General features: G+C 65.9%; 2 protein-coding genes across 2 annotated transcripts; one reads left to right on the top strand and one right to left on the bottom strand.

Annotated features, from left to right (window-relative positions):
• Positions 1-3,826: 3,826 nt before the first annotated feature.
• Positions 3,827-7,118, bottom strand: METRN (meteorin, glial cell differentiation regulator). Its single transcript, XM_027469390.3, has 4 exons — positions 6,950-7,118; positions 5,663-6,093; positions 5,403-5,462; positions 3,827-5,078 (listed from the first exon to the last, which is right to left on the bottom strand). The coding sequence occupies exons 1-4, from the start codon at positions 7,033-7,035 to the stop codon at positions 4,762-4,764; spliced, it is 894 nt and encodes a 297-aa protein (XP_027325191.1). The 5' UTR covers positions 7,036-7,118; the 3' UTR covers positions 3,827-4,761.
• A 4,819-nt stretch (positions 7,119-11,937) lies between these two features.
• Positions 11,938-24,137, top strand: FBXL16 (F-box and leucine rich repeat protein 16). The gene is made up of 6 exons (XM_027469389.3): positions 11,938-12,093; positions 20,089-20,808; positions 21,388-21,896; positions 22,027-22,111; positions 22,583-22,646; positions 22,856-24,137. The coding sequence occupies exons 2-6, from the start codon at positions 20,104-20,106 to the stop codon at positions 23,002-23,004; spliced, it is 1,512 nt and encodes a 503-aa protein (XP_027325190.1). The 5' UTR covers positions 11,938-12,093; positions 20,089-20,103; the 3' UTR covers positions 23,005-24,137.
• The last annotated feature ends 90 nt before the right edge of the window (positions 24,138-24,227 follow it).

Below are 24,227 nucleotides of genomic sequence, written 5' to 3' on the forward strand. Positions count from 1 at the left end.
CCACCCGGCGTGTGCCGCGGGCACGCTGGGCGCCGTGCCATGGACAGCGGAGTGCCCGGAGTCTGTGTGTGTGTGTGTGTGTGTGTTTTGGGGGGGTGGCTGCAGGCCCCCCCGGCTCCTTGTGGCTGGGGCTGCTGGAAACGGCAGCAGCCGCGTGCGCTTTGCACGCCCGCGCACACTTGGTGCACCTCGCACGCCCGCGTGCCCCCCCGTGAGCCCACCTGTGGCTTGTCCCCACTGCCACCGGGCTGTGGGAAAATCCTGGTGCTGCCTCCGGGGTCGGTGCCCACCCGCAATTAAAAAAAAAATAAAATGGGAACAATAATGAATCAATTAGGGGAACCCGGTGGCACACAGAGGGCAGGCAGCTTCCCGCAGCCCGTGGTTTCCTCCCCTTCTCCCCCGGGGGCTGAGGTTTGCGCAGCTCCTCCAGCAGGACCCGGGAGCTTGGGGACAGCCCGGTGTCCCCGTTATGGGGTGCCTGTGCTCGCCGTGCACCCAGACCACCCCCGGTGTCACTGCAGGTGCAGGGGGTGGTTGCACAAGCACACCTTAAAAATGTGGGTCTGGGTGCCCAGTGATGCTCACCCCATTAAGACTAGAGCAGGGATGGGGACAGGGCGCACCACCGGGACCAACGCTGTCCCTACACACTGCTATACGCTGGAAAAATTCTCCCAGGGCTGTGTCTCCCCCCCTGACACCAGTGCCCCCCCCCAAGTGCTGCGTGATGGCCCCCGCGCGGCTGTGGCCAAGTGGGGGCCACGGGGATTTCACCGATTTTCTGCGGCTTGCTGGCAGGTGGGGCCAATTAGTCTGGGAGCGAGCAGAAAATCGGGGGAAACAGGAGCCGGGAGCGAGGGGCCGGGGGCGGCAGCAGCACAGGGAGGAGGAGGAAGAGGAGGATGGTCCCAGGGATGCCGGGGAGCTGGTTAATTAACGAAGCAATTCCCACGCAGGGCTGAGCCCCCCCGTGCACTGCCCGGGGAGGTCGGGGGGGGCCGTGTCCCGGTGTGCGGGGCCGAGCAGGTGGCCGTGCGCGGGGAGCAGTTGGGAGCCCCAGCGCCTTTAATCTGCCTCCACCCCGGGCAGCTCCCCCCGCTGGGGCCGCGGCGGCTGCAAAGCGGCTCCGAGCGCCAGGAATTTGTCGCCATGCGCTGGGAAAGCTCCTTCCCACCAGCTGTCGGCAGCGCCGCCGCGAGATCGGGGGGCCGGGGGTCCCAGGGGGCTCGGCTGTGGCTCGGCCCAAGCCAGGGGGCTCCGAGTAGGGCCCTCAGCCCAGGTTGTGGTTTTTTTTGGGGGGGGGTATGTGGTGGTCAGGGCTTCCTTGGGGTCACTGGGCTCACCCGCTCGCTCCATCCTGCTCGGGGCTGGGGCTGGGCCCCTTGGCTGCTGCCCTGCACAGTTGCCCAAACTGCCCTGTGCTGCCTGTTGCCCCCGGCCCATGGGGGTGTTATCCTGATCCTATGGGGCATCCCTAACCCCAGGGGCATTATCCTGACCCTATGGGGCATCCCTAACCCCAGGGGAGTTATCCTGATCCTACAGCGCATCCCCTTACCCCAGGAACATCATCCTGACCCTATGGGGCATCTCTGATCCTAGAGACATTATCCAAACCTACAGGGCATCCCCTGACCCCAGGGGCATTATCCTGACCCTATGGGGCATCCCTAACACCAGGAACATCATCCTAACACTATGGGGCATCCCCTGCCCCCAGGGGTGTTATCCTTACTGACCCTACAGGACTTCCCCAACCCCAGGAACATCTAAACCTACAGGGCATCCCCTGACCCCAGAGGTGTTATCCTGACCATATCGTGACCCCATCCCCAGGGACATCATCCTGACCCCACAGAACGCCCCTTTTCCCAGAAGCATTCCCCACGGCAGCTCCTGGCCCCCAGGGTGGTGCGGACAGAGGAGACAGGAGGGGACAGGAGGGGACAGGGGGCTTGGGACAGCCCCGGGCTGGGCGCGAGGTCTCCATCCCCCTGCTCGGGGCGGGCAGCGAGGAGGGCTGCGCGCGGCCGGCCGCCTTTGTGCGTCGCCTTTGTGCCCCGCGATTCACACGTCCAGGCTTTTATCTGGCGGCCGGGCAAGGGGGAAGGAAAAGGGGGGCTGCGGGAGGGAATAAAAGGGCTGGGGTGGGGGGGGGAAGTGGCGGGAAACGGCGGCTCCCATTGTGAGCGGGGACAGGGACGGGGGCGCCGGGGACGCCCTGACGGTGCCGTGGCGCAGCGCTGCGCCGTGCCGGCACGGCCACCCAGCACCCAGCACACCCAGAGGGACCCCTGGGCTGGGACATCGGGGTCACGGATGGGGCTGCCGGGGGGGTTGGATCGAGCTGGAGGGGGTCCAGCTTGAACCAGCCCCGGGGCTGGCTTTTGGTTTGTCCCCAAGTGCCCCCAGCTGGACCATCCCTGGGGACAACGGGGATGGTCATCGCCCCCGACCCCTCCAGACCCCCCCGGCCCTTATCTTGTTTGCACAAAGCCCCCCCTCGCCACGCCGCCGTCCCCTCGTCCTCCCTCTGCGCCGCCATGGTGGCTCCCACCTTGTTTTCCATCCCATAGAGGAAACATTAACCGGGACGGAGCCCGCCTCATGGTGCCCTGCGCTCTGTGCCAAGAGGCAGCGGGGGCCGGGCTGCCCCTCGGGAATTGGGCTGGGATTTTGGGGAGACGCCAGGACGGGGCTGCCTGGTGCTGCAGCATCCCTGAGCAGCCCCGTTGTCATTGTCCCCCCCCCCCCCAGCAGCCATGGTGCCCCCCCAGCACCAGCTCCTTCCCCAGCACCTCCCATAGGAAGCGTTGGAGCCCTGGCCACAGCCCAGGCGCCGCGGGAAGCGGGGGCAGGCGGCCGAACCCGGCCGAGGGCAGAGGGCACCAAAAACACCGCCAAAAACTCCGCGTTGGCCAAAGAGCAGAATAACAGCCTTTTCCGCCGCGGCAGAACGATCTGATTTGGCCAAATAAACATTTTGGAAGAAAAACAAGATTTTCTGTGGCTGGACAGCACCCCACCGGATGCTCGGCGCATTAAATGCAATAATTTCACCCCGAGGAATGCGCTGGGGTCAGAGAAGCCAGGATTTCGCTCCGGCGCCTACAGAGGGCTGCGTGGGCAGCGCGGGTCCCTTTGTCCACGCCTCGTTTATTGCTTTTCCAGTGTCGTTTTTCCTCCTCCTCTGGGTTTCCCACTCCTTCCCCTTTTCTGCCTCCTTGCTAACGCTGCCAAAACCTCGGGCTGACGGCTTCCTCCAGACCCCCCTCTCCCCCAGGGCTGTATCCTGCCCTCGCAGCCCCCTTGCTCCCAGCACAGCCCCAAAATAGTCAGTGGCATTTGGGCAGCGAGGCAGGGAGCCAGCACCGAGGAGGAAAACGGGCACCGTGCGCTCTGCAGCGATCCCCCGGTGAGGCTCGCAGGGGCAGGATCTCTCCAGGAACAGACCAGGCGCATCTTTTAATTAAGCTCCGAAGCCGGCAGCGTTTTCTTTGGGAACGGTTTCCTGACGAGGAGAAGCAGATTTCAGCCGGCACCGGGCTGGGCGCGGGGCAGCTCGGCACAATGAGGCCTTGTGGCCAGCGGGCGCTGACGAGATCGGCGCTGACAGCGGCACCACCGGGGGGGCCCCGCGGCCCCCGGCCCCGCTGGAGGAAACCGAGCTGACCCCGGGGAAAAGCAGGGAGGCAGCAATTTGGGAAGAGAGATCTACAGAGATGCTGTAATGCAGATGTCTGCAGCCACGCTCGCCCACCCGCTCGCCCCTCGTGTCTCGGTCACCGTCCGCCGCCGCTTGCTGAAAAGAGGCCACACGCGCCACAAATACAGCTTAGTTTATAGAAAACAAAATCACAAATTTGGTATCGTTATCACTTTAGTGCACATACAATGCCCCCCGCGCCCCCACGGTCCCAAATCCCTCCTGGTGCGCCCTGGCACGGCGGGGTGGCGAGCTGCCACGAGGTCACATCCCCGCGTCCCCACGTCCCCGCGCTGGCGGTGGCACAGCCCCACCTCTCCCTGCTTCCATCCCCGTGCCCCCTCCTCTGCTCCACACTTTGCTTCAGCCGTGGCCATGCCAGAGTCCCTTCCGTGCTGCCTCTGCTCCCTCCTCACCATCACATTCACTCCTTCAGCCTCGCTCCTCTTCCTCTGCCCCTCCCGCCCATGCCCTGCGTCACCAGCAGGGCCAGGGCAAAGCTCTCCATCGCCATCACCCCGCTCCCCCTTCCACCCTCAACGTTGCCAATCCCCTTCCACACTCTGCTCTCACCACCGTGCCCCAGCCACGCCACCGCTCTCCTCCTGCCACCCGCAGAGCCCCCCCAGGGGACAGCTGCCCCCCCTGCACCACCCGCCGTGCCCCACCGTGTCCCCACAACCCCCAAGACCACAGCACCCCCGGGGCGCGGGTCCCCACGTGCCCTCATCCACAGGGAGCCCCCAGCCCCCCCAGGGCCAGGCCCACTTGAATGCATCTGGGAAAATCCCTCCCCTTCCTGCAGGATTTTCACGGGACTGCCCCGAGGATGAGGCAAAGACCAAAGCACCGTGCTCCTGTGCTCCCGTGTCCCTATGTGCCCATCCTTGCTGGCAAATCCATCGTCCCCGGGGACGCTGAGAGGTCCCCTCCACCTGGCGATGCCCCCGGGGCGAGCGGGGGGACAGTGCCGAGATGAACCATTTTCCAGGGGTTCTCGAGCAGGGATGCTCCCAGCCCCAAAACCGGGGGCTGCCCCCTCCCCGAGATGCTCAGTCCACGGGGAACTCGCAGGGGTTTTGCCGCCTGCGCCGGGCGCCCTCGTAGATGCGCTGGAAGTCCTTGTAGCGGGGCGCGCAGCTGAGCCAAGCCTCGCCAAAATGCAGCCACCCCGTGAAGAGGAAGGTGCCGGGGCCTGGCCGGACACCGCAGCGCAGGGGGGTGCGGATGCTGCCCGCCGCCCTCCCCGGCCGCCCCCCGGCCTGGAAGAGGGGGAATTTCTGGCGGTGGATGCGGATGGCGCTCACCCCAATGATGGATTCCTGCAGCTCCGCGTCGTTGGAGACGCTGCGGATGCTGCCACGGACCACTGCGGGGGAAGGCAGGGAGAGGCATGAGCGTGGTCCCATCCCCGTCCCCATCCCCGTCCCCATCCCACAGCAGCCTCGGGGAGCAAACGAGCTCATTGCAGGCTGAAGGAGCAGCAGAGCAGTGGGGAACACTCCCAGGGCTTTGCCCCATGTTGGTGCCAAATGGGACCACGATGGGTGGGCACCTCTGGGCACTGTCACCATCCTGGGGCTGGGTCAGGGCTCTCAGACCAGCCAGGCGCACGCTGTCCCAGCACCCCCCCTGCTCCCAGCATCCCAATTTTAGTTCCTTTCCCTCCCCTTGAGCCCAAGGAGCCACTCACCAAAGTCACTAGTGCAAATGGCCATCAGGAGCTCGGTGTCGTTGCACGGCCGGCACGCCCCTGCAATGGCCAAGCACAGCCGTCACCTCCGCGCCCCGGGGGGGGACACAAGTGCCCCGTGGGGGCCCGGAGAGAGCTCCCCAGGGCTGAGCCCCCCCATCACCCTCCGCCTGCCTGCGTGGTGAGAGAAACCCCCTTTTTGGGGAGGTTTCCCACTTGAAGCAGGGTCCAAGGCACCCGAGGGAGGCGAGCTGGCTCACCTTCGGCGGGCAGGCTGGCGGCGGGCAGCGCCAGGCGGGCGAGCCAGTCCCCCCGCAGCTCGTAGCGGAAGGCGGCGATGCGGCGGCTGATGTCGCGGTGCGGGGTGGCCTGCAGGAACAGGGCCACCTTCTCGCGGGGCAGCCAGCTGAAGCAGCGCACGCGGGGCCGGGGGGCAGCCTCCGCTTCGGGCAGCAACAGCTCCAGCTCCCCGTCCCGCTCCAGGTAGAGCTGAGCCCCCCGGAAAGTGCCGGCGGGTTTGATGCAGGCGGTGACGTGCCGGGGGCTCCTGCCCTTGCCGGTGCCGGTGGCGGGGGGCAGGCGGGGGGCCAGGCGGAGGCGCAGGGCCCCCGTGGGGTACAGCCATTCCAGGGAGCCCTCGGCGCAGCGCAGGGTCAGCTGCTCCACGCTGCCCGCCTCCTGCGACAAGCCGCTGCAAGGCACCGCAGCACCCGTCAGCGGGGTGCCCCCCCCTCCCGGATAGAGACCCCCCGACCGACCCCCAGGGAGGGCACGGAGCGGGTGTGAGGGGCACGGAGACCCCAAGGAGATGCCCCAGCCCCCTGGGAGCCTCAACTTGGGGTGCGGTCTCATGATTTTGGGATAGGGCTAGTGCTTGCTGCAGCCACATCATCACGGAGGGGCTTTGCCCTCCTGCCCCCCCCCCCCAAACCCCTTCCCTTGCCCTTTCGGGGGCGACCTTTGGGTGCTGGGGGGGGGTCACCCCGACCCCTTGCGCTTGCGGGACTGGGATTCCGGCATCCCCAGCGCCCCGTGGTGACTTTTGGGCATTTCTGGCCGCGGGGCTGGCACCCACCGGGGGGGGAGCGGGGCCGGTTGTGGGGGGGTTGGGGGGGGAGCGGAGGCGGCCGCTTTGTCCGGGCCGCGCCGCTGGCGGCTGCGCGGCCCCGTGGCCCCGCCGCAGCCCCTCCTGCCGGGCCCCCGCTCTTTGTTCCCGAGCTCGGCGCCTTCCCCCGGTGGGAAAGGGCCCCGGGAAGGGTCTGGGGGCCCCGGCAGCCACCCGAGCAACGGCGGGGCCAAGGAGAGGGAAGGGGGGGTCGGAGCCGGCAGCGCGCACCTGCACGGGGAGGAAGATGAAGGAGGACGGAGGGGGGGCTCTGGAGAAGCATCTCGGAGCCCTGCGACCCCCCCCGGGCCGTGAGCATCTTTGGGGGCCTCCCCCGAGCGGGGAAACTGAGGCAGGCGGCATCCCCAGGGCCTCACCGCGGGGATGCTCGGAGCTCCCCCCTCCCCTCCAAACTGGGCTGAGGGCCCCCCCCGGCCCCTACCTGCCCCTCCAGCTGCACTGATCCGCCGAGAAGCTGCCGAGGGCCGCGGCCAGCCCGGCGAGGCAGAGCGCCCACAGCGCCCGCATCGCTCGCTCCGGGCTCCCGGTGGCGGCGGCGGCCCCGGGGCGGCCCCGGCCGTGGCCGCGGAGCGCAGCGCGGGGGGGGAATTGGGGAGGTGGGGAGTGGGGATGGGGGGGGGAGGGCGTGGGAACCGGGGGGGCCAATCAGCGCCGCGCCCCCAAACTTTGGGCCAATCGGGGGGGAGGGGCGGGGCCGTTGCCCTCCCCCCCCTTCTCCTCCCCGAGCACCCCACGCGGGGCGTGGGGGCCCGGCCACGACCTCCGGGGGTCCCCAAGGGCCGGGGGGGGCTGTCCCGGCCCCCGAACCCCCCAAACTCTGGGGACCCCCCCTCGGTGCTTCCCCCCCTCGGGGGGAATTCCCCACGATGCTGCGTGGGGAGGCCGGGACTGGCGCGTGGGGCGCGCGTGGGTCCTGCCCCCCCCTCCCCGTACCCCCAATTTCCTCCCCAGCGCCCCAAATTGGCCTTTTTCGAAGGATTTTCCCCCAAATGCGGCCAGCCGGCACCAGCGCCCGGCCTGCGCCGCTTGCGCATCCGCACGCCCCCATCTCCCCTCCTCCCTTGGCCGGCCCCTAATTATTATTAATTATTTATTATTATTATTATTTTTTTTTTCCCATTCAGGCAGCGCAGTGCCGGGCCCGCAGACCCCCCAATTAATTAAGTTTCCGCCGGGTGACAGCCCGCCAAAACGTTTGAAATAAACACGGAACAATTGCGATGCGCTGATACAGGCGGAGAACAAAGTCCCCGGGGCGGAGGGTGGAGCGGAATGGAAATGAGGGATTGGAAATTCGGGTGGCAGGGAAGAAAGAGAGGGGAGGGCCAAGGGAGGGGGGCCCGGCGCGCCGGGGGGGGGGGGAGCGGGATTCAGAGCCCTCCGGCCATGAAATGACGCTGAAAGAAGTCAATTTGCTGGAATCCGTGGAAAATGAGGGCCGGGAGAGGGTGGGAGCAGCGGGCACCGAGCGGCCGATGCCGAACTGGGGCCGAACTGGGCTGAACTGGGGAAAGCGGGGGGGGGGGAAAAAACGCACGCCCACCCACACCCCCGGCTCCCTCTTCCCTTTGGGGGGGCCAAGGCGCACTCGCCCCTCCCGTGGCCGAGCAGGGGACAGGCGGGGAGCTTTTGGCACCCGCGGAGCCCCCCCCGGGGCTGGGGGCGCGGAGCCCCGGTAGGATCCTGCCGGGATGCCCGGGGACGAGCGGGGTCCCCGCGATGCTCGGAGCCCCGGGGCCGGGATGCCGCGGGCTCGCAGTGCCCTCTGGTGACCGCGGGCACTGCTCGGCAGAGCCTCCCGACGCCCCCCCCGGCCTCGTCCCACCCCCCCCCCATGCCTTGTGCCCCAAACCCGGCCTCCAGCATCGGCAGCCCCGGGCCGGATCCTGCCCCGGCTCCGGTTTGGGGCGCGGTACCTGGGGGCAAAACCCTCCTGGATAGGCAAAAGGGGGGCCGTGGAGCAGGGCTGGGGCTCCCGGGGGGGTGCTCGGAGGGGCTGGGGGCTGACCCTAGGGAGCATGGGGCTCCCCATCCCCATCCCCTTCCCGGCCCCCTGGGGCTGCGTGGGGAGCTGCTGCCGCCGATCCCAGCACGCCTGCAGGAGACGGGGCTGTGCCAGGCACCCACAGAGTCCCTAAAAAATAGCTCCGGAGGCCTCGCATCAGCTCCCAGCTGAGCTGGCTCCCGAGCATCCCAGAGCCGTGCCCTGGCCCCCCAGTCCCCAAGGACCCGGTGCCCCAGCCCTGCGTGGGGTCCCTGTCCTCTGCTGGTGCCCCCAAGCACCTGGGGGCTGTCCGGAGGGGAAATGTGGGGTAGGGTCCCCATGGGGCTCCATGGTAGGGTAGGGTCCCCGCAGCCAGGTGAGGAGCCCTGCAGCAGGACAAATGTCACCGTGGCAGGGCAGAGGTCCCCACTGGTGGGAGAAGGTCCCCGCGGCAGGATGAGGGTCCCAGCAGTGGGTGAGGGTCCCTGCAGCATGATGAGGGTCTCCACGGCCAGGTCAGGGTGAAAGTGGGTGGAGGAGGGTCCCCACAGCAGGGTGAGTGTCCCCAAGGCAAAATAAAGCACCCTGCAGCAGCAGCACAGTCTCCATGGCCAGCCGAAGCCCCCAAGGACAGGGTGAGGGTCCCGGGGACAGGGTGAGGGTCCCCACGGCTGCCTCCTGCCTTCGCCAACCCTCGAGGCGCACATGGCCTGGAGGGTGTCGAGCCCTGGCTGGGGTCCGCAGGGTGCTGAACCCCAGGAGACCCAAAGGGGCCACACACCGGGCTGATGGCACCGTGCTGGTGGCACCGGGCTGTCCCCAAGCCACCGGCAGCCCCCTGCCACCACCGAAACGGGGCCCGGCACGGCGGCGGCCCCGGCGCGTGCATCCTCGCGGGCTGCGAATGGAGCTGCCTATTGATTTGCAGGCGGGCTAAAAATAACTCGCAGCCCTGCATCCAGAGCTGTGAAAAATCCCCCATCGCTAGGCGACGGGTTACCGGGAGACAGCCATCGCTAGGCGACGGCGGTTGCTGCGGCGACGGCGCCCTGCGCACTGCGGTCCAGCCTTGGCACCCCTGGTCCCCCCCCCAAGTGGTGGCCCAGCGGTGCCCGGTGCCACCGGCCAGGGCTAAGGGTGGCGGGGATGGGAGCCCAGCGAAGGCCACAGTGGGACACTGGTCACAGTGGGACATGCTGGGTGCTGCGGAGCCAGGGGGGACAGTTCCCCCCTTTGGGTGGCCATACAGGGGGTCAGCCCCATCTGTGTCCCCTCCACCAGGGAGTGCCCCTGCTCAGGGTTTCTTCCGTTGGCTGTGACACTTCTGGGCACCAAAATGTCCCCAGGATATGTGGCCACTCCAGCTCATCCTCCTCAGTTAGTGTGAATGGGGCCGTGCCAGGACACTGCACCTGGACAAGGGGACAAAAGGGGTCTCCTGCCAGCATGGCTGGGAGCGGGCTCACTCCTGTCACCACCCTGGGGTGTCCAGGGCTGATACGGCCACCAGGGCCAGGTGACAGCCCCCCTGGTGACACCCCTGTAGGGACAGGACAGAGGAAAGACCCCCAGGTCCTCACTGGTGCCACTGGGATAAAGATGTGTGGCCTTGGGACGAGGCCACATTCCCACATGTCCCCTGTCACAGCACCTTCTCCTGCAGTTGTCACCCACTGGACAGGGTGGGGGTGACCAGGGCTGCCCTGTCCCTGTACAAGGGGACCCCTGAGTGCCAGCAGCCCCCACCCTGACCAGCTCCCCGTCTGGATGCTGTCCCCTCTTTGCACGAGGGACAGGGGCAGTGGCACACCGTGGGGACACGGCACCTCCAGCCCTGCTGTGGGGTGGGATGAGGGGGTGTGTGTGTGTGTGCACGCACCTCTCCTCCCCCCAAACACCCTCCTGCTGCCAGCTGGAAACCCGAAACCCGACCTGCCTTATAAATAATGGAGGCAGCCAGATCCGGGCAGTTACATCAGCCTCCCCTGGGCCCGGCCGGGTGGCAGGCAGCCGAGCCAGTCCCACTGGCTCCTATGGGGCTGTGTGATGGGAAGGGAGAGAGGAAGGGGTTAAACGTGGCAACTCACCAGTTCCTCCCAGTTTGGGGAGCACTGGTGCAGCCAGGCCCCACACTGGGGTGCTGGGTGGGTGCAGCACTGGGAATGAATGGGGCAGTGATGGGGCATCTGGCTGTGGGTCCTGCTGCCAGCAGCGGGATGGGGCCAGACCTGCTCAGCACCCTTCCCTCGATGGGGGCGGCTGGCACAGGCCCCCACAGCACCCTGGGGTGCTGGGTGGTCCCCAGGTTGCTTCGTTGAGGCAGGGGCTGCCAGGCAGGAGGGTTCAGCTCCGGGATCGCTGGTCTGCCAATGCCCTGGTGGGGAAAGAGAGCAAACGTCCATATGTGCATCCGTCCTTTTGTCCATCCACCCCTGCGTCTGTCCTTCCATCTAGCTCTCCATCTGTCCATCCATCCATCTCTGCCTCCATCCATCTGTCCCTGCAACCATCCCTTCATCTATCCCCCCGACTCTCCAACTGTCCCTGCGTCCATCCCTGCGTCCATCCCTCCATCATTTCCTCCATCCCTCCATCTACCCCTCCATCCTTCTGTCCCTGTGCCCACCCATCCACCCCTCCACCACCTCCTCCATCCGTCTGTCCTGGGGCAAACCACCAATCCCTCCACCTGTCCTTCCGTCCATCCATCCATCTACACCTCCATCTCTCCCTATACCCATCCCTCCATCCTTTCCTCCATCCAGCCAGCTGTCCCTGCACCTATCCATTCATCTATCCATCCCTCTTTCCATCCATCCATCCATCCATCCATCCATCCATCCATCCATCCATCCATCCATCCATCCATCCATCCATCCATCCATCCCTTCCTCCCTCCTTCCTTCCATCCCTCCCTCCTTTTTCCTTCCCTCCCTCCCTCTCTCCCTCTCCCATCTGCCCTGCATCCATCCCTCCATCTCTCCTCCCTCCCTCCCTCCTTCCCCCATCCCTCCCCCTCCCATCCATCCCTCCAGCCCCCCCCGGGCCCTTCCCGTTCTCCCCCCCGGGGGCCGGCTCCTGCACCCTCACCTGTGCGCTCCCCTCCGGTGCTGCGGGGGCCGGGCTGCGGCGGTGCCGTTACCGCTGCCGGCGGCTCCGGGGCTTTTTACCGGGCCGGGAGGGTGCGGGTGCGGGTGCGGGCGTGCAGCCGCGCGTGTGCGTGTGCGCGGCGTGTGCGAGCCTCTCGCAGCCTCCAGCCCGGGCTGCCCGGCACCGATCCGGCTCCGGCTCCTTCCTCCCCTCCCCGCTGCTCTTTTTTTTTTTTTTTTTTTTTTTTTTTTTTTTTTTTTTTATCGCCTTCAGGCCCGGCGGCCCCGCGGCCGAGCGGTGAGGCTGGGCAGGCAGCGAGCCCCCATCTTCCTCCTCCTCCTCCTCCTCTTCCTCCTCCCCCACCTCCTCCTCCTCTTCCTCCTCCTCCTCCTCCTCCTCTCCTTCTTCCCCGCTTCTCCTCCCGATGTCTCCCCGCACATGAAAGGAGCGGCTGTCGGCGCACGGCATGGCATGAGCTAGGCGAGCTGGAGGTAAGCAGCCCCCCCCCCGGGTTCTCGTCCTTCCTCACCCCCCCCCATCCCCATCCCCGGCCTCCGCCGCTCGGTTCCCTTCGTTCTCGGGCGACCATTGCGACACAAAGCCCGCACCGCCACCGCCAGCGGCTCGGCACGGCCCCGCCGGGCGGGGAGGGGGCGCTGGGGCCGCAGCCCCCGGTGCAGGATCCCGCAGCCCCGTTATATAACGGGCGGCGGAGCGGGCCCCGCGCTCCCGGCTCGGCGTTGGGGAAAGGGGAGGATGGGGAGGGGGGGGGGGGGGGACGCGGAGAGAAATGGGGAGAGGGAGGGGGGCGCACCGGAGCATGGGGTCCCCCAGGGTTGGGGGCAGCACGGCGGCGGGGAGGGGGATGCCTTGGGATGAGCGTGGTGGTTGGTGTGGGGAGGGGGCAGCCCCCGCGGTGGGGGTGCTGGCTCTCCTCCTCCTCCCCCCCCCCTCCGGTCCCTGAAGCACCCTCAGGCTCCTCACCCACCCCGGTGGCATCAGCCCCATCACCCCGTTACCCTAAAATCCCAACAGCCCTTCACCCTGCTGCACCCCAGCATCCAAGCACCCCCCCACCATGAGACACCAGTAGCCTGTCACCCTAAATGCCCAACAGCCTGGCACCCCATCACCCTGGCACCCAGGCACCCTGTCACCCCAACACCCTGGCATGCCAACATCCCGGCACCCCGACAACCCAGCACCCTGGTACCCTGGCAAACCCCAACCCTATAACCCCAGCACCCTGGCACCCTTGGCACTCTGGCTCCCCAGTATCCCAGCACGGTGACACTAGGGGATCCCAGCACCCTGCTATCCCGATACCCTAAAGTCCCAAAACCCCATCACCCTGGAGCTCCATCCCTGGCACACAAGCACCCTGGCACCCCAACATCCCATCACCCAAACAACCTGACACCATAGCACCCCATCACCCTGGTACCCTGTCACCCTAAAACCCCAACACCCCATTACCCCAACACCCCATTACCCCGACACCCCAGCACCCTGACACCACGGAACCCCATTACCCTGGCACCCCAACACCCCAGTGGGGTTGTCCTCTGCTGTGGGGTGACAGAAGCCATGGGGACTGGGGACAGCCCCCTCCTGTCACCGTCACTCCCAGGGACCAGGGGCACACAGGGACAGGTCCTGGACAGGGATGGAGCCCACGGGGCTGGTGCTGGCAGCAGGGCCCCAGCTCGGTGTGGGGCACCCTATAGAGGCTCAGGAAGCTGAGGACAGACCCCATGGTGGGGCAGGCTGGGCCAGGTGATGGGGGAAACTGAGGCACGGGTTTGCGAGCTGGGGCTGTATCCAGGCAGTCCTTATGGCCCCAAAGCTGGGGGAGCCTGGCAGTGTTGTGGGGGATCACTCGGCCCCACTGTGCCCCAGTGCCGGGTCTGGTGGCACTGGCAGGAGGTGGCAGTGTCCGGGTGACAGCGGCTGGTGACAGCGTCCCTGTGGTGGGGACACTCTGGCAGTGGTCCCGGGCTGGGGGCTGAGCCGTGGTGGCCGGGGGGGGGCTCGGTGGGCGCAGAGCGGGAGCTGTGTGGTGCTGGCATTTCCCCTCCTCTGGAAGCTCGGAGCTGATTTCACTCCGGCTACCAGGAAGAGGGAGGGAGGTGGCTTTGGAGTGGGGAGGACTCGCTTCAGCATCCATTTTTAATGAGATAGATATCTATTTTTCCCCGAGCTGGCTTCCCCCACATCGATCCCTCTCCCATCCTCCGGCTCTGTTTTCCTCTCCTTGGCGGCAGGGATGCGGTGCTGGAGCCTCCCAGTGCTGGGAACCTCCTGCCCCCCCTAAATCCTGCTCCTGGGGTGCAGGGCCCTTGCTCGGGCTGGGGTGGCACGCGTGGGGAGGCAGGTGGGGGGAGAGGGTCCCCTGTCCCCTCCAGCGGGGTCACCTGCATCTTGCCCATCCCATGGGGACATGGCCATGGTCCAGCTGGAGCCTCCCTCAGGAACCTGCTGGTTTTGGGGGCTGGAGGCTGTGTTCACGCTGTGCTGGGAGCAGGATGGGGCCCCTTTGGCAGCATCCCACCCCCGCCAAACCTCTGCCCACCGGCACGGGGATGGGCACGCTCACCCAGGTGCTACGGGGACAGGAGAGCTTTTGGGGAAGGGGCAGGTGGGCAGAAGGCGTTCCTCGGGGTTTCTCCCTGCTGGAGGTGTGACCGTGCCCAGCTCCGGCTCCTGGATGAGCAGGAGGCTGTGGGGCTGCCCCACAAGCAGGCTCAGGGCATCACACTGACCCACGGCGCCCCAGCAGTCCCCATTGCATGGGGTCAGCGTTGGTGGGGAAATTGAGGCATGCGGTTAGAGGGCACGGAGCACCAGGGTGGCACTGCCACCTGTCACAAGGCCATGGCCTCGGTCACAGGACGGTACCCAACAGCTTTCGGAGCCTCTGGCAGCACTGAGCAGCCACACAGCACCCTGCAGCAAGAAGTCCTGTGGCTGAACACCACGGGACCCCCCCATTTTGCACATCCTCATGGGCACTGGGTCTGGGGCAGGGCTCAGGCCGTGCTGGTGGCCTCTCTGAGCTGGTGCTGCCACACCGATGGCATGGCAAGGCGCAGGGTTTGGTGGTGGTGGCAGCACGCTCCGTGGTGCTGGTCCCTGCCAGTACCGGCACCTGGGGCCAGGACCCACTTGGGGCATCGATGGGATGGAGCTGAGCAGAGCGACCTCACTGCTGCGTGGCCATTGCCACGTCCAGGGGGATGAGGGTGTCTGAAGGCCCTGGGGGAGGCCCCTGTCCCAGAGGTACCCAGGGAAGACACCAGTGTCCCTGGGACTGTCTCAGGGACAGCCACAAGCCTCCTGGATCCTCTCTCCTCGATGACCACAGATGGGTCTTTCCCTATTTCTTGCCTGTTCCCAGGGCCAAAAGGGGCAAAGAGTAGGGCTGCACCGTGCCGGGCGTGTTGTGGCTGTGGCACAAGAGGAGCTGCTCCCCCTTCACCGCGCCGTGGTCACCGGGGAGCAGGGAAAGGCTCGGCTGAGGGACAGGGAAGTGTGAGCATCCTCCCTGTGGCAGTGAGGTCCTGGAACTCCAGAGGGGGCTGGAGAAGGTTGGCCCAGGTCAGCCACAGTCGTGGTCCAGCTCTGCCCTGCTCTGTGTGTAGGTGTTTGCTCACGGCCATCCCCTTGTGTGGGTGATTCCTCCCCCCTGTCCCTGTGGGACATGGAGCTACCTGGGATAGGGAGGAGGACAGGGCTTGACGTTTTTGGGAGCTTTGGGCCTCAGCAGTGGCACATCACTGGAGAACTGCATGCTCCAGGCCATGCTCAGCTCTCCAGCTTGACCAGGCACAACCACATTCCTAGGGCTAAATCATTGTGGGGAGCAGCCAAGGCTGGGGCCAGCACCACTCCGCACCCCCTGGGGCACCAAAGGGATGAACCCTGCCACAGGCAGACAGCACAACAGCCAGAGGGGCCCCCGCTGCCTGCTGCTGGGAAGTTTTGCCTTCTGTTGTTTTCCCAGGGCCTCCAGAGCCTCTTTGCCTGCTGCGAGGTGGGATGAGCCCTGTGGCGTTGTTGGGTGCTGGTAGGGGAGCTCCTGGCCTCCCAGGGAGCTCTCAGGGTAATCTTAGGAAGGAGTTTCCCAGCTCCCATCACACAATCAGCGGGTCTCTGGGCCAAGCAGAGCGGAGGGAAGCGGAGGCTCTTCCCCACTGTGAGCTCCTGGCTTGTGCAGTGGGGGAATGCATGGTGCTGAGTTTGGAGCCGTGCTCTGAGCCTCTCTCCCAGCTGACGTGTGTGATTCCAGGCCTGGGAGGGCTGATCTGTGTGTGCACACACACAAGCACGTGCACAGGCAGCCTGTCTCCATCTCTGCATCCCTGCTGTCCCTCCATTCCTAAGGGAGCAGGGGCTCCCCCAGGGCCTTCTGTGGCTCCTCTGCATTGCCAGGGTGCTCTAGGTGCTTGGTGGGGATGGACAGACACCTCCCTGATACACACAGCACAGGCAATGCTCTGACCTGATGCAGTCAGAGCAGGAAACAGCTTGCACACTGCTGAGCACTGCTGGGGAGGGAGATCTTTGTAGTGGGATGTCTTTATTACAGTGCCATGTGCTCTGGTCGACAGGTTCAGCCCCCAGAGCAAGAGCCTGCCTGGCACTGCTGCTGGCTGGGGCTGTAGCGTACAGCTGACAGTCCCGGGGAGCTGTTACCCTCGGGACTGCCGGACAAAAGCTTTGGCTGTGTGCTCTGCCACAGCACTCAGTCTCGGGTGTGTTTTCTCCGCCTGTAGAGCAACTTGATTTGCTGCATTAGTAAAAATAGATGGGCTAATGAATTCAGCTGATGCAACCCTGCGCGCGCGTGTGTGTGTGCATGCATGCGCTTATCTGTTTGTGTGTGTGTGTGTGCGTGTATATGTGCGGCTGAATGTCAAGGCTCATGCAAGGTGCATCTACCAGCCCCTGGGGCTCCGATGGGGTGTGTGTGTGTGCGTGTGTGTCCATGCATGTCTGTTTGTGCATGTGTGTGTGTGTGTGTGTGTGCAGGAAGCCGTGAGCGATGGCTGCTCGCTGCCGAGCAGCTCTCTGTCACTGAAGCAGCGCCTCTACCAATAACAATTCTGCATCAGCCTTGGATTCCAGCAGGGCAATAACAGGGCTTCGGGGGAGGCTGGCAGGGCAGCGGGGGAGGTTCTGGGGGGGTGGTGAAGAGATCGGGACCTCGAGGGGGATATTTGGGGGAGCAGGGGGGCCGGGAGCTGTCCGCGGTGCTGAAAGCCCCGGAGCTGTCCGTGGTGCTGAAAGGGGCCGGGAGCTGTCCGTGGTGCTGAAAAAGCCCCCGGAGCTGTCTGTGGTGCTGAACTGGACGGGAGCGGTGAGCGGGGTCTGGCTGCTGTCCGTGGTGCTGAACGAGCCCCCCCGGGCTCTGTCCATAGTGCTGAGCCCCCGATCTGTCCATGGTGTTGAACGGCCCAGCCTGGCCCCTTCCCCAAGGACCCCAAACCTAGCCAGCCCGGGGTCACCTGGAGACAGCCCCGTAGCCTCCGAGCCCACGGATCCAGAGTCCACCGTGGCCTTCCCTGCGGGACAGCAGCGTGATCCAGTGAGACTCTGCCACAGCCTGCAGCGTCCCAGTGAGCACCCACATCAGGGTGGCACTAACAGGGTGACTGATCATCCTGCCCCTCTCTCGAGGCCCTAATCCCTCCTCACTACCACAATGTGACAGTAAACTCTCCAACAGCTTGGGCAAACCCTGGTTGCTTTTATTCTGTCCATCCCAGCTTCCTCATCACCCATGTAATGTTTGTAGTGACAGGCTCTTAGGCCCTCTTCTTTCTTCTCTCTTCCTGCGTCAAATCCGCCCCCCACCACTGCATCATTGCTCATTGTGGATGAGAAAACCCTCATGAATGAAATGATTTCTCTGGCAATGACATTTCCTGTGAAATGTGCACCCTGGAATGAATTCGGGGGACTAAAAGACTTTGCCCTTTGCTTTTGTCATGATTCCTCCCACTGTGGATTGGGAGCTGGTATTGCACTGCTGGTAGACACCACCCCCAGGAGGTCTGCGAGAGCAGAGGGGGGTTGCTGTGAGGGGCTCTGAGGCTGGGTCCTTCCTGCGAGAGCCCACAGTAAGGATGGTTGTACCAGGTATTGAAATCTCCTGAGAGAGGAGGAAAGGCCAGATCTATGCTCTTCTGCTGCTTTGGTGTGGCCAAAAAGCATTTGAGGATGCCTGAAGAGCGTTTGGAACATCAGAAGACACAAAGGAGTCAAACCATGGCTTGAGAGTGAAGGGCTCTGTATTGACTTCTCCGAGGTTGTCCCAGTGGGTTAGGGGCCTGGGGCAGGGCAGGGGGTGCTCTGTGTGTCCAAGCACGTGGAAGCTCTGATCTCTGCAGGATGGGATGCTTGCACTCTGTACAGTGGAGCAGCACAGCCTCTCCCCTGGGCCAGAGGAGCCTGGGGGGCTGCTGCATTGCTCCATCACAGTGTGTGGAGGGGAAGATCCCAGCACTGCCTCGTGGTGCCAGAGACAGAGGAGAGTGGTGATCAGACCAACACACCTCCCCAGTCTGTGCTCCCTGCCCATCTCCTCCAGGATGGTGTCCTCGCCAGGCATGGCCCTGCTCCTTTCAGGGTGGCAGGAGCCCTCAGATCCTGGGCCACCCCCTTCCCTGGAGAGACGTGCCCACATACAGAGCCTGGCTGGACGCAGCCATCTCCCTGCCTGCCCAGCCTCCCGCTGACCATGCCTGGAGCCTGCATGTGCCCAGAGGGCCTACATCGCCGGCCGTGTTTCTATTTGAAGTGACTTCCCAGCTCATTCATGGTTTGCGATATCTGTGAGCCAGACAGGCAGCCTCGGTGCCGGGGGCAGGGGGACCTGGCTCAGCTTTCCAAAGCAGGACTGTGAACGCCACTGATTCCAGCCCCCGGAGCCCTGCCCTGGGGACAAACCTTGGTCTGAGCTGGTTGTAACTGTGGCCAACACCTCCTTCTGGCTGAATTTCAGTCCGAGAGCTGTCAGCATCTGTCTCCTCCCGTGACTGTCCCCTGCGGGAGCCCCTGCCCCTGGCTTGCTGTCCCATGTCTGGAGGCCCCGTGCTGCCCCTCTCCCACCACCTGGCCTCTCCCCGGAGGCAGCCGGCATGGTGAATTGCTCTCGCTGTGGGCTCTGTGCCGGAGCGACAGCCTTTCTGTGCCACGTGGTAATTATCTGTTTTGATTTGTGTTGTAGCGCTGTGTTAGACACCCTGGTGCATGTTCTGTTTGCTTCCCTAATTGCTGCCAAGCTCGGAGCCACTGGTTTTAAGTTTCTTTCCCTTTTCCCCTCCTCTTCTCCTGCTTTCAAGCAAATTTAGCACATGTCCAAGCATCAGAGCCCCAAACCCTCCATAGGGCAGAGTAAGTGGAGGCAGCGGAGGCTGCATCCGAGAGGGGAGCGGCGCCAGGCTGTCTGCACAGGGCCGGCTCCGTCCCCGGAGGACAGGCTCTGGCGGTGCCGATGCCACCGCTTCTGCGCCGGCCTGCCTGCGGACACGGGCTGCTCGCGCCTTCACTGCCACTGCCATCCTGCTTCCCCTCCACCCAGCCAGTGGCTCGGTGGGGCAAACGGGCAGAAAACTGCCCCTTGAAGTGTGGGACAAAGCCTGGAGCTCGGCCTTGCCATCCTGCTGGGGGTGCTGCACACCCTAGCCATGCGGCTTGCAGTTGCCCGTGCTGCTGGGCTCGTTTTGGGGGGCTGCTCCCCTCCGCCTGGTCCAGCAGGGCACGGAGATGCTGTGAGGCTCACGGTGATGGGCTGGGGGCAGCACGGGAGGTTATTTGTGCTCTGGGGCTGTCAGAGTGCAGCACAGAGGCTGGCTCAGCTGTCCCCAGGGTGGGACAGCCCCAGGCCATCAGCACCACGCTCACCGGCCAGGACGCTGCTCACTCGGTGCCATCGGTCACCAGCCAGATGAAGGTTTTTACCCCTTGGTTCCTGGGGGCAACAATGCCCCTTCCTTGGGCTCCAGCTCCTCCTGGTCTGCCAGGGCCCAGTCCCCTCCAGCTGGGCCCTGCAGGGGGAAGAGGACCCGGTTCTTTGGCAGGGCTTGGCCCCGGTGAGCACGGTGCGCAGGGTGCCAGCACGACGGGCATGGCACCGGTGGGACCCCACGCCAGGCACCGGCCAGGGGCGGGGGGGGGGGAAGGAGGCTGAGCCCCCATCAATTATTCACCTCCGTGTTTATAGAGGGAAATGTGTTTAATAATGCATGGCGGGGTGCGGCGGGGCCGTTTGAAAGCCTGCCTCGCTGCAGCTGAAATATTTATCGGGCTGTTTGCTGCGGTGCCACCGCGAGACGCGGCGCCTGGCCGGCACGGGCTTGCCAGCACAGCACGCGCGGGCTCTGCCACTGCCCCAGCCCCAGCCCGGCCCTGGCCATGCCTCCCATGCTTTCCGGGGAGCCCGGTGCTGGTCAGCGACCACTCACACCCCCCCTGTGTTGCAGAGAGACCCGTGGAAGATGTCGAACCCGAGAAACGGCGACACCAAGCCCCCATGTTTGCCCCGCAATGGACTGGTGAAGATCCCCACGCAGCCCAACGGCCTCGGCTCCGCCAGCATCACCAAAGGCACCCCCGCCGTGAAAAACCGCCTGTGCCAGCCTTCCTCCGTGCCTGCCATCCTCAGCCCGGCCTTAGCCCCCCGCAGCGACCTGCCCATCCCCAGCCTGGCCTCACCGCTCTCCCTGGCCGCTCTGGCCGGCGTCTCGTCCCCTCCCGGCGCCTCCCTGGTGGGACTGAACTCGAGCGAGGCCGCCCCGGGCGCGGAGCACCCCTCGCCGGAGCGGCTGCCCGGCTCGCCCTCGGAGAGGCAGCTGGCGGTGGACGAGAAGATCCTCAACCGCCTCTTCTGGTACTTTTCGGCGTGCGAGAAGTGCGTGCTGGCACAGGTGTGCAAGGCGTGGCGGCGGGTGCTCTACCAGCCCAAGTTTTGGGTGGGCCTGACGCCCGTCCTGCACACCAAAGAGCTCTACAACGTCCTGCCCGGGGGCGAGAAGGAGTTCGTCAGCCTGCAGGGTTTCGCCGTGCGGGGCTTCGACGGCTTCTGCCTCGTGGGCGTCTCTGACCTGGACATTTGTGAGTTCATTGACAACTACCCCCTGTCCAAGAAGGGGGTCAAGTCCATGAGCCTTAAGAGGTCGACCATCACGGACGCGGGGCTGGAGGTAGGTGGCCTTGGTGACGGAGAGGTGCCCGGGGACAGGGGTGGGTAAGATGTGGGCCAGTGGCACTGTGGATGGGATGTCCCCGTGGATGTCCCCAGTGTTTGGCCCTACAAACCGCTGCACCCAAAGGGGGGCAAGGTTTTGGGGGTACAAGGCTTGGTTCCCCTCCATGTGGTGATGGACCCCGGTGACACAACGGGTCCAACCTTTCTGCCACCACGGTGGCACCCGGGAACACACCTGCTACAGCCTGCACCAGCGAGGGCTTTCTCCAGCCCCACCAAGGGTGTAGACCACCCATGGGTGCACCCAGCTACGTGGTGGCAGCACCCACCTCGTCCAGCAGGCAGGTGGCATCACCACGCTGCCGGTCCCTGGACCCCTGCCCACGGTCTGGGCGCTGGGTGGGTGCAGGGCTGCTCTCCCAAGATTTTGGGGGGGAGTTCTCCCCGCCACCCACGGGCGCTCCTACAGCCTTTACTGTGAAGGTTGATGGTGCAGCCGGGGCTGGGGCAGGGGGAAGAGCTGTGGGGGGCTCCGAGGAGACACGGGGTGCCCTGACCACCCACCCCCCACCAGGTGATGCTGGAGCAGATGCAGGGCGTGGTGCGGCTGGAGCTGTCGGGCTGCAACGACTTCACGGAGGCCGGGCTGTGGTCGAGCCTCAACGCCCGCATCACGGCGCTGAGCGTCAGCGACTGCATCAACGTGGCCGACGACGCCATCGCCGCCATCTCCCAGCTCCTGCCCAACCTCGCCGAGCTCAACCTGCAGGCCTACCACGTGACGGACACGGCGCTCGCCTACTTCACCGCCAAGCAGGGCTACACCACCCACACCCTGCGCCTCAACTCCTGCTGGGAGATCACCAACCACGGCGTGGTCAACATGGTGCACAGCCTGCCCAACCTGAGCGTCCTCAGCCTCTCGGGCTGCTCCAAGGTGACGGACGACGGCGTGGAGCTGGTGGCCGAGAACCTGCGCAAGCTGCGCAGCCTCGACCTGTCCTGGTGCCCTCGCATCACCGACATGGCCCTGGAGTACATCGCCTGCGACCTGCACAAGCTGGAGGAGCTGGTGCTCGATAGGTACGGGGCCGTGCCTGGTGGCCGTGGTCCGGGGACGCATCACCTCCGTGTCCCGTGTCCCCATCACCTCCTTGTCCCCATCACGTCCTTGTCCCGTGTCCCACCACCTCCTTGTCCCTTGTCCCCACAGGTGTGTGCGGATCACCGACACCGGGCTCAGCTACCTGTCCACCATGTCGTCCCTGCGGAGCCTCTACCTGCGCTGGTGCTGCCAGGTACGGGAGGACGGGGCTGGGAGCCCGGTGCAGGGGACAGGAGGGAGGTGGCACTGGCATGGGGATGGGGCGGGAGCTCCATGGGGTGGGCGTCCTGGGGCTGTTGGAGAGCCCTGGGTAGGAAGGGTGACATGGGGCTGGGAACACGGGGAGGGGTGGGGGGCACCTGTGGGCTGAGCGGGACTCGGCTCCATCACCCTGCCTCAGCACCCAGTCCCACCAGTGTCCCACCAGTGTCCCATCAGTGTTCCATCAGCCCATCCCATCACCCTGACCCACCACGATGTCCCACTGCCCTGTGCCATCACCCTGTCCCACCACCCTGACCCATTACCCTACACGACCACCCCATCCCACCACCCCATCCCATCACCCCGCCCCGGCTCAGCCCCCGGTGCCGTGGATGCTGTACCCCATTTCTGGCACCTCTGCCTTCCCCCCATCCCGCTCCCACTCCCGTTTCTCTTCCAGGTGCAGGATTTCGGCCTGAAGCACCTCCTGGGCATGGGCAGCCTGCGCCTCCTGTCCCTCGCCGGTGAGACCCCAGCACGAGACCGGGGATACCGGGGAGGGGATGGAGAGGCCGGGCACGGGGACGGGCACGGGGACGGGACCAGCCCTTGGGGACCCCCAGCACCCCCTTCCCAGCACCATGGGGCTCCTACAGCCCAGGGATGCCCCCAAACCCCTTGGCACCCACATGGGGGTGGCCGGGGAGGTGACGGTGGCACTGTCCCCTTGCAGGCTGCCCCTTGCTGACCACCACGGGCCTGTCGGGGCTGGTGCAGCTGCAGGAGCTGGAGGAGCTGGAGCTCACCAACTGCCCCGGAGCCACCCCCGAGCTCTTCAAGTACTTCTCCCAGCACCTGCCCTGCTGCATGGTCATCGAGTAGCGCCCGCCCGCCCGCCGGGGACCGGCCCCCCCCCCCAGACCCAGCCGCGCCGCCCGGCCGACGTCACCCGGCTGATTTCTGCGGGATTTGGGGAGGGGGGGGACACGCAAGAGACGCTGCCGATTCGACCGACCCACGTGTAAAGACCCCCCCCCTCTCCGCCCTCCTTTGACGCCCCCCCGGATGCCAGCATCCCCCCCCCCCAACCCAACACCACCGCAGCTGCTGACGAGGGGCCCTGGGCCCGGCGAGAGGAGGAGGAGGAGGCTTCTTTTTGGCACCCATGGGTGCTTGGACGGACGGGTGCCCGGGACCCCCGCACAGAGCCACAGGCACCCCCGGATCTGAGAGACGAGCCAACCCCCCCCCCGTGCTGTGCGCCCCCCCCTTTCCTGCCCCCGGCCCCCCCAGCCCTGCCCGTCCATAGGATGCTTCCCTCCGCCCTCGCATGCTCTCGCTTGCTTCAGTCTCGTGGCACGGCGGGGGGGGCACAGTGACAAGTGGCACCCGCCACCCTGCCGCCCCCCGGCCCCCCCCCCCCATACGGCTCTGCCAGCCAGGCCGTGACCCCGTTTGCCCCCCCTGCAAGTCCCCAGGACGCCGCCGCTGCACCCCAATTTCCACCGGGGTCAGTGGGGTGATGCCCCCCCCCCCAGTTTTGGGGCCATCACCCCGTTACTGCCTGGGGAGAGCCGGGGGGGGGCGAGGGGCCACCACCATTGTGCGTGCACCCATGGGACGTGGCACTCGGTGCCCAGCGCTGTGACCCGTCCGGCTGGGATGGGCACGTCCCGGGGGGGTCCCCGGGGGGGGGGGCTTGGGGACCGTCCCCTTGCCCTGCTGCGGCTGCCGGGTGGTGGGGGGACGGCGGTGACACCACGCCAAGGCAGGGGACGTCACCTTCGGGACACGCCGCCGCTTCTTCCAGACCTAAAGCCATCGCCCGGGTGCCACCAGCACCCCGGGGTGCCCCAGGTGCTGCGGGGGGGGCCGGGGGGGCGCAGAGCTGAGCCGGGCACCGGGCACGGGCACGGACACGGACACGGACACGGACACGGACACGGACATGGACACGGACACGCTTTCGGGTTGTTTTGCCTTTGTAAGGGCCGGGAAGGAACTGCTGCACCACCCGCCGCCTCCGCTCGCTCCTTTGTCCAAACCGCCCGGTTTTGGCCCCAAAACGGCTCCGAAATTCAGGCCCTGGGATGGGGCTGGGGTGT

The sequence above is a fragment of the Anas platyrhynchos genome, chromosome 15, assembly GCF_047663525.1.
Source record: "Anas platyrhynchos isolate ZD024472 breed Pekin duck chromosome 15, IASCAAS_PekinDuck_T2T, whole genome shotgun sequence".
In the NCBI taxonomy this organism is placed as follows: Eukaryota; Metazoa; Chordata; class Aves; order Anseriformes; family Anatidae; genus Anas; species Anas platyrhynchos.

Bases quoted from the DNA above. Each gene is read 5' to 3' on its own strand.
- METRN (XM_027469390.3), bottom strand. From the start codon at position 7,035: ATGCGGGCGCTGTGGGCGCTCTGCCTCGCCGGGCTGGCCGCGGCCCTC. The intron at 6,094-6,949 runs GTAGGGGCCGGG...GGTGCCTTGCAG, and splicing joins CAGTGCAGCTGGAGGGGCAG to CGGCTTGTCGCAGGAGGCGG. The intron at 5,079-5,402 runs GTGAGTGGCTCC...CTTCCCCCGCAG, and splicing joins CATTTGCACTAGTGACTTTG to TGGTCCGTGGCAGCATCCGC.
- FBXL16 (XM_027469389.3), top strand. From the start codon at position 20,104: ATGTCGAACCCGAGAAACGGCGACACCAAGCCCCCATGTTTGCCCCGC. The intron at 20,809-21,387 runs GTAGGTGGCCTT...ACCCCCCACCAG, and splicing joins TCACGGACGCGGGGCTGGAG to GTGATGCTGGAGCAGATGCA. The intron at 22,647-22,855 runs GTGAGACCCCAG...GTCCCCTTGCAG, and splicing joins GCGCCTCCTGTCCCTCGCCG to GCTGCCCCTTGCTGACCACC.